At 34.3% G+C, this 9365-nt stretch overlaps 1 protein-coding gene across 1 annotated transcript; it reads left to right on the top strand.

Annotated features, from left to right (window-relative positions):
* Positions 1-1215: 1215 nt before the first annotated feature.
* LOC114758908 (aspartic proteinase CDR1-like) lies at positions 1216-5733 on the top strand. Its single transcript, XM_028948015.1, has 3 exons — positions 1216-1220; positions 4036-4842; positions 4992-5733. The coding sequence occupies exons 2-3, from the start codon at positions 4095-4097 to the stop codon at positions 5411-5413; spliced, it is 1170 nt and encodes a 389-aa protein (XP_028803848.1). The 5' UTR covers positions 1216-1220; positions 4036-4094; the 3' UTR covers positions 5414-5733.
* The last annotated feature ends 3632 nt before the right edge of the window (positions 5734-9365 follow it).

Consider the following 9365-nt stretch of genomic DNA (forward strand, 5'->3'; position numbering starts at 1 on the left):
TAACTAATTTTTTTTAAAAAAAAAACTAAAGTCAAATTCTTTATATCTATTATGTCAAGTTCTTCAATCATACATGACCATATGTCCTTCTTTTGTTTATAATTAAATGCTGTTAAATGTTAATATTTCAAAAGTATATGACACATGATCATGTATGATTAGAGAACTTGACATAATGAATATAAGGAACTTGATGCAAGTATTATCTATTCTTTAATCTATTCAAGTTAGTTAAGTAGATCTTATATTAATTAAGGATGGGAAGTAGTATTTCTTTATTTTAGTTTGCAGCTTGATGCATGTTTATCATGTACTCCTATCGTCCTGTTGATAAGGCATAGAGAGAAAATTTTTTTATCTCATTTAGAAGTCGTTTCATTAAATTTTTAGCATAAATATTCTATTTTATTCTTAATTTATTATAGTATAGATAATTATTGTTTTTCAAAGGTGTATATATTAAATAAGAATAAAGTTAAAAAGTTATTATATTTTAATGAAGAGTTAATATAGTTTAAAGTTTTCTTTGATCTGTATTAAATATATTGAAAGTATGTTATAAACAGGACTAAAAGAGTATAAATTAATAAGCTTTAAATATTTTGTACTAAATAAACGACATGAATGTATAGTAGAAATTATTGTAGTGATATTATATATATGTGCGCGCGCGCGCGCATTATATGAATCTTTATTTTGCGTTGAGAATGATGTGAGTGAAATTATGATTGACTAGGCTTCGCTAGGTTGGACAATAAATAGTCAAGACTCAAGTGGAATGACTTGAAATGTAACAATAACATACCTAAGGCAGCTTAAAATAAGACTGTATGGTTTTACATAGACGGTCCTTTTAATATATCTTATACAGACTAAGAAAATATTTAAACTGCATTAACTCTCCTTTAAAACATACCTTTTCAACTTTATCCTTCTTTAATATAGACGCCTTTCCAAAAAAAAATCTATATTATAAATATGAAGAACAAAATAGTATATTCATACTAAAAATTTAACTAAGTGATTTATAAATAAGACCAAGAAAAATCTTCTCTCTTTGCCTTATAAATAAGACTAGAGGAGTATAAATTATCATCACATTTTGAATGTGCTCCACTAAACTCTCATGCATATCTAACCAATTTTGAAAACAAGACGATCCAGCATTCCAGCCGGTTCCTTCATGTGGAGGGAACTATTCACAACTCTGCTTAGAATTTGTTTGGATTCTCAAAAGCCAATTGGAAAAAAAAGCTCAAAAGCTAATTTTGAGGCAAAATATTAAGCCTGAAGTCACATTTTTGGGTTACAAAAACCAAATACGTATTCAAACTGACTTTTTACGAAAACATAAATTACATTCCACACTAATTGGGTTTTGACTTGTTATTGACTTTGCAAACTAAATGCTACAGAGTTAGAGTAAAATTAAAGTCAATTTTGCAAACTTTAATCCAAACAAGCCCGTGGTTTGTTTCCAAGTCCAAACGGATACTGTCCATGAACTGGCATCACCCCTCGCATGACATGTCTGTAAAGTGATCTTATTGAATGTTGGCAACAAACATAGACTTCCAATGTTATTAACAGAGAAAGTGAGAGCCTAGGTTGGAATTTTCAGCCATGCCATCCAACAAATTGAGTTATGGGACCATTGGTCTGTGAAAAATAAATTAGGCTTTGGACCGACGTCGGAATAATCAAGACTCAAGTTTCGTGCAGGCAAGGCAAGTGAAATGATTTGAACTGTAAAATAGTGACATGACAAATACTCTTTCCAACCTTAAATATAAAATGTATATACTCCTCCGGTCTTTAATATAGGATTCAATTATTGAGTTGGTTTTGATCCTAAATATAAGACCAATTTATCATATTTATCAATTTTTTTCTAAATTACCCCTACAGATACTCCTTCAACCATAATAAAGTAGGAGAAGAAGAGAAGGTATTAAAAAAAATGATTGTGATATTTTAGAAAAAACGTGTCACATTTCGTATAATTAACTAACTTACCTAACTTTTTTAATCTAATCAAATTAATTAAATGGGTCTTATATTAAGGACCGGAGGAGTAACTAACTTATAGATACTAAGCAATATTTAATTAAACTTGTTATTTGTAATAAATATATATTACTTATTCTAAAATACCCCGTTATTTAATACTATATCCACTTCTTAATACACGATTTAATCGAAAATTCAATTTGGTCTTAAATATAAGACTTCAATCTATTTTAATTTATCTCCAATGTTTATTTATTTTTCCTCCAAATAGTCCCTATTCTGATTGTGCGTGTTAACTGTTAAGAGGTTTTCACTAAGCGACTCCAATACAGCCCACATGATTAACAATGATACAACATTTCTTTTATTACAGCTAACTATTTTAATTATTTTTCTTAATTTTGAAGAAATTGTTAAAGACCATTGGTGGAACGCAAGTTATTATAAATGGCATGCCAAACACCTTGCGTTGGATGCACCAAATCCCAGAAAAAAGCACACTTAGGATCGTCGCGCACTCTGTATTTCTTGGCCAGGGTCTTGTCGTCCACCCTTCCACAATCGTACTGCCTGCCCATCCCAGCGCAACAAGGCTTGAACAGGTTCTTTATGTTATAAGTGGAGGGATGGTTCAGTACGGACATGAAAACTGTCGAAGAGGCCTGATACGACAAAGCTGGAATTGTCGTTGGCTTCTTCCCTTCAATTTGGCCAGACCTTGGCTTAAGAGGGTGTTGTGGTGATTGGCGAAGGTGTTATGAGTCGAGTTGTGCACCAAAAATAAGGATGAAGCTGTCGTTTTCAGGAGGCAACCTACAGCTGGTTGAAGGACACTGACTGCAATTTTCTTCACAAAATTTTATATATTTTTTCCATGTGTGTCCTTTTTCATTGGTGTTGAGTTAACACAAAATTTTAAGAGAGAAAGCGAGAGCCTAGGTTGGAATTTTCAGTCTTGCCATCCAACAAATTGAGTTGTGGGGCCATTGATCTGTGGAAAATAAGTTAAGCTTTGGAACCACGTCGGAATAGTCAAGACTCAAGTTTCATGCAGGCAAGTGATATGATTTGACATGGAAAATAATGACATGACAAATACTCTCTCCAATCTTAAATATAAAATCTACATGACTATTTTATAGATATTAAGCAATATTTAGTTAAACTAGTTATTTGTAATATGTGTATTATTTATTCTAAAATATCCTTTATTTAATACGACTTTCGGTCCTTAATATAAGAGTTAATTAGAAATTCAATTTGATCTTAAATATAAGATCCCAATCTACTTTAATTTGTCTCCAATATTTATTCATTTTTTTCAAAGTAATCTATATACTAATTGTGCATGTTAAGAGGTTTTTATTAAGCAACTCCAATACAATACACATGATTAACAATGGCACAACTTTCTTTTATTACAGCTAGCTAACTTAACTATTTTTCTTAATTTTTATAAATTGATAATCTAGCTCTTATATTAATGATTGAAGATAGTGTTTACATTGTGTAATACTCCCTTGATAGAAAATCCTTTGACATGTATAATTATTAGGTAGAGTTTAGGAAAAATGTTGTAAATTTAAGAGGCGAAGAGAATTGGAGTCTTATATTTAAAATCAAAAGAAATTCTCCTACTAGGTTTTATTAGGTTTTATATTCAAGAGGGAAGATATAGTTTGCTGGGCACTCTTCAACATAGTGACAACTCATTTTATTGCAGAGAATTTTTTTTTTTTAAGGAGTCTAGCAGTTCCAGAAGAAAAGCAATTAAGGGAGCTTCATTAAAAAAAACTACGCAATTAATTAAGCATGAAAGATATAATCACTTTACAAACAACTCAAACTTTTCTATATAAAGAAGCACCTCAACCTCCTTCCTTGCTCATCAAATCTGCTCAGTTTTATTCTTAGCTTCAAACATGCTTCCTCATCATTCCCTCTCTTTCTCTTTCACTCTTATTATTCTCTTTCTCTCAGACTTTTCCATTAATGTCCCTGCAACAAATACTACGCTCCCAAAAGGTTGCAGCATCGACCTCATTCATCGTGATTCACCATTATCTCCCCTCTACAACTCCTCAATGACCGACTCGGAGCGAGTTCAAAACGCTGTGTTGCGCTCCATCTCTCGAGCCAATCGCTTTGGCCAGTCTTCCATGGCTGAAATAAGTGAGTCAGTAGAAACCGATATACTCCCAAACGATGCAAATTACCTGATGAAGATATTTATTGGCACTCCATCCGTAAGGAGATGGGCAGTTGCAGACACAGGAAGCGACCTTATTTGGTTCCAATGCAAACCTTGTCCCCAACCTCAGTGCTACCGTCAAAAGGCACCGCTCTTTGATCCAAAAAGTTCTTCCACGTATATGTCTCTGTCATGTCAATCACTCCCTTGTAAAGCTCTGCCCCGTCGCTACGTGCAAGGCCAAACGTATCCTCGATGTGGATCATCCAATGTGTGTACCTATTTTTATTCTTATGGGGATAAGTCGTACACAATGGGAGAACTGGCCACAGAATCAGTTAGTTTCAGCAAAAACGTTTTGTTTCCTAAGACGGCGTTTGGGTGTGGACACAACAACAATGGAGTATTCAACAAGAACACCGCAGGACTTGTTGGGCTTGCTCAAGGGCGTTTGTCGTTAGTTTCACAAATGGGTAAAGTAGGTCGCAAATTCTCGTACTGTCTGCCTCCTTACAGTCCAAAGACCAAAACTAAACTAAGGTTCGGGGAAGAAGCCACCATATCAGGAAATGGGCTTGTGTCCACTCCACTGATCACCAAAAATAGTCCCATCTCGTCGTTTTACTTCCTCAACCTTGAAGGTACTAGGTAGCTAGTGTTATGTTTTAATTTGAGGTTGTTTTATTTATTTTCATCTCAAGTTAGTTTTATCTTCTGATTTATGCAGTTCGATTTTATATGACTCTTTGATCCCTGGCTTAAATTGCTCGTGTGAAATGGTTGTTGATAGGTATCACTGTTGGACAACAGACAGTACAGACTGGTCAAAGCAATGGGAACATAATAATTGACTCTGGGACGACATTGACGATGCTTCCATCAAGCTTTTATGACCAGGTTGAAGCTTTGGTGAAGCAAGCCATTGGTGCTGACCAATTCTTGGTGCAGAACGATCAACACAGATTGTGTTACAGCAATGTTAACTCCATCCAGAACTTCCCAAACTTTGAGGTTCATTTTACAGGAGCCAACCTCTCCTTAAAACCTCAGAACTTTTTCCGTCCCATATCCAACGACGTTATATGCCTCGCAATGCTTCCTACAGATGGAATGCCCATTTACGGAAATGTGGCTCAGATTGATTTTGAGGTGGAGCATGATCTTGATCAGAAAAAAGTTTCTTTTGCTCCTGCCGATTGTACTAAACAGTAGAGATTCTATGACTTGGTTTGGATGAAAAAATAATAGAAAAAGGAAAATATAGAGGGAGAAAGAATACTATGAATAAAAACTCTAATTTTTCTTCTCATCCAAATTAAGTACAAGTAATATAGTTATACACTTGATGAATAATATACTTGGCTAATATAGCTCAAGTGAAACATAGGCATTGTAAACCCTCCCTCCCTCTCTCTCTCTATATGTGTACACATATATGTATGCGCATGTATATCGTGCTTTTGGAAGTATCTAAGTGAAAATGTCTGTAATTATGAATTAGTATTTGAGAATATAAATGAAGACTTAAAACACGTAACTGCATTAAATGACAAGACGGAAGAGTATGTAATACTTGTCATTTTATAATGTGATATCGTTAATTTAAGTAAAAGAAACACATACTTTTGACAATATTTAACTAATTTCTTTAGAAAAAACTTAGGTCAAGCTCCTTATATTTATTATGTCAAGTTCTTCAATCATATATGACTATGTGTCCCTTTTTGTTTATAATTAAATACTATTAAATGCTAATATTTAAAAAATATATGACACACGATCATGTGTAATTGATGAACTTGACATAATGGATATAAGAAACTTGATGTAAGTATTGTCATTTTTTTAATCTATCCAAACTAATTAATTAAGTAGATCTTGTATTAATTAAGGATGAGAGGTAGTATTTTTTTCCCCTTAGTTTATAGCTTGCGCGCGTTTATCATGTCTAAATTAATAAGCTTTAAATATTTTGCACTAAACAAACGACATGAATGTATAATAGAAATTATTGCAATGATATTATACATGAATCTTTAGTTTGCGATGTGAGTGATTAAGTGAAATGGTGGTTGACTAGGTTGACGTCGCAAATAATCAAGACTCAAGTACAATGACATGAAATGTAAAAATGACATAACAAAGACAGCTTAAAATGCTACTGCATGGTCCTATTTATATGGCACTTTTAGTATATTTTACACAGATCAAGAAAAACTTTAAAATGTATTAATTCTCCTTTAAAATATAACAACTTTCTAATTTTACTCCTATTTAATATATAATTCTTTAAAAAAAATCATGTACATTATAATAAATAAAGAACAAAATAATACATTCATACTAAAAATTTAATTGAGTTATAAATAAAACTGAAAAAAATCTTCTGTCTTTCCTATATAAATAGGTCCGGATGAGTATAAATTATCATCACCTTTTGAATGTGCTCCACTAAACTCTCAAGCATAGCTAAACAATTTGGAAAACAAGACAATCCGGTCGGTTCCTTCATGTGGAGGGAACTATTCACAACACTGCTTAGAATTTGTTTGGATTCTCAAAAGCCAATTTCAAAAAGCTCAAAAGCTAATTTTGAGGCAAAAAATTAAACCTGATCGAAGTCACATTTTTGGGTTACAAAAACCAAATAGGTATTCAAACTGACTTTTTACGAAAACATAAATTACATTCCACGCTAACTGGCTTTTGCCTTGTTGTTGACACGAAAAGTTGCATAAGTAGTGCATGTTTTATAGTGTTTATTTGACTAAACGCTACAGAATTAGAGTAAAATTAAAGTCAATTCTGCAAACCATAATCCAAACAAGCCCAGTGGTTTTATTTCCAAAAGTCCAAAAGGATACTGTCCACGAACTGGTATCACCCCTCACATGACGTGTCTGCAAGGTGATCTTATTGAATGCTGACAACAAACATAGACTTGCAACGTTATTAATTTGATTTGTGTGAGGGAAAGAGATCAGGCTAGCTAGTATATTGAAGAAATTGTTGAAGAGCATTGGTGGAACGCAAGTTATTATAAACGGCATGCCAACTAGCTTGCGTTGGATGCACCAAATCCCAGAAAAAAGTCGACTTAGGATCGTCGCACACTCTGTATTTCTTGGCCAGGGTCTTGTCGTCCACGCTTCCACAATCGTACTGTCTGCCCATCCCAACGCAACAAGGCTTGAACGGGTTCTTTATGTTATAAGTGGAGGGATGGTTCAGTACGGACATGAAACTGTCGAAGAGGCCTGATACGACAAAGCTGGAATTGTCGTTGGCTTCTTCCTTCAATTTGGCCAGACCTTGGCTCAAGAAGGTGTTGTGGTGATTGGCAAAGGTGTTATGAGTAGAGTTGCACAGCGAAAAAGAGGATGAAGCAGTCGTTTTCAGGAGGCAGTCTACAGCTGGTTGAAGACCACTCACTGTAATTTTCTTCACAAAATTTTATATTTCATTTTTTTTCATTGGTGTTGAGTTAACACAAAATTTTAAGAGAGAAAGCGAGAGCCTAGGTTGGAATTTTTAGTCATGCCATCCAACATCTCCTTCACCCATCAATTCTTCTTTGTGTTTCTCCACCATAATATTGTTCATCTTCAGACATGCATAACTCTTCACTCTTTCTGGGCCTTGTCCTGTTGTATCTCTCAACTTTGTGCAGTATTATCAATAATGTTGTAACATCCCGAATTTTCTGACTCAGGATGAGTAGAAAAGAGAAAGTTCATTAAAATTATTTAATAGCTCAATCACAATTGGGGAAAATTATGGAATATTGATTTTTCAAGGTTTAGAAATATTTTGGAAAAGTTCATTCCCCAAAATCTGGCTTAGATGATTTTAAAGCTATTTTCATAGAAAAATGGGTTATTTTCTTAGGAAAATTATTTTATGGGTCAAAGAAGCTAATGGATAAGAAAAATCCATTTATGATATTTTGGTTTAATTTCTAGATATATCTTATATTTCAGAAAAATAGGAGAAGGAATAAGATTGGAGGAATAATTATTTAGGAGGGCAAAATGACTCAGCAACCATGTAGTACACGTGCTGCCTTCTTTGTTTGCCACCTGATTCACTCCCTCAATTATCAGCTGGTCATCCACGTGTTCTGTCTCTTTAACCTCCAGACCGATCCTACCCTCCTTTTTCATCTCATTCTGTTCTGCAACGTAGAGGGAGAGAACGAGAGAGAGAACGCAGAAGAAGCTACCAGCGAGAAGGTGATCGGAGGTGATTCAATTGCATGCAAACCGATTAATTGATCAAGGTGAGTCTCTTAAGCACACTTCCATCGTTATTTTCTGCTTTGGGAGGCTGAATATGAAGTTGATGATGGGTTTGAGTTCGGGTTAGTGAGAGGAAGTGAGGGAAAGTGGAGGATAGGTGATGGAATCGCGTTTTGTGAGAAGATGGAAGTGTTTAGCGTTAATCTTCCAGCCTACACGTTACTATTACCGCTGTTTCATGATTTCCGAACAGAGCATGGCATTTCTGGGTTAAAAGGCATCGGGTTTGAGGTATTAGGAGAGAGGAAACGTGTAATACATGAATACGAAGTTGCATGTTGATTACTTCTTTGTTTCCTGGTTGACTGACTCTGGTTTATAAGATTTGAAGTCGGACCTTTGATTCCTTCTCGGTGCTGTCAAACTTCTAGGTGGATTAGAATCTTGATGATGATATTCGGGTGAAGATCTTAGAGGTTGGTTCGGACTCCATGTGAATGATTTTTCTGGTTTATGACTGTCTAAAAAATTGGGTCTGTGATCTAAAATTTAACTCTATGTTCTGTTTTTATTTTAGCGTCGGTTTTAATGAAATTGAAGAGAGATTATGCCACATATATATATATATATGGGACTGCACAACGTTGACTTCTTTTGGTGACTTGGTGATTATTTTGGGAGTATATTTCAATCTGGAAAATGTCAGACTTGCCGAATGTGGCGTGATGTTAATGTTAGGATGCGGGAGCTGAAACTAAATCACAAGGCAATTATTTAATTATATATATAGATATATGGAAAGTATTTTCGGGCAAGTGGGTTTCAAGAGGAACTGTAATTTTAAACTGGGGACTTTCAAATGGTGGATAGAATGATGTTATGAAGCTGGAATTTCATATCAGTAAGAAAGGAATGTTGTTATTATA

The sequence above is a fragment of the Neltuma alba genome, unplaced genomic scaffold (genome assembly GCF_004799145.2).
Source record: "Neltuma alba isolate B1F8T4 unplaced genomic scaffold, ASM479914v2 tig00010772_pilon, whole genome shotgun sequence".
NCBI lineage: Eukaryota > Viridiplantae > Streptophyta > Magnoliopsida > Fabales > Fabaceae > Neltuma > Neltuma alba.

Coding starts and splice junctions, on each gene's coding strand:
- LOC114758908 (XM_028948015.1), top strand. CDS start 4,095: ATGACCGACTCGGAGCGAGTTCAAAACGCTGTGTTGCGCTCCATCTCT. Junction 4,843..4,991: donor TTACTTCCTCAACCTTGAAG/GTACTAGGTAGC, acceptor GGTTGTTGATAG/GTATCACTGTTGGACAACAG.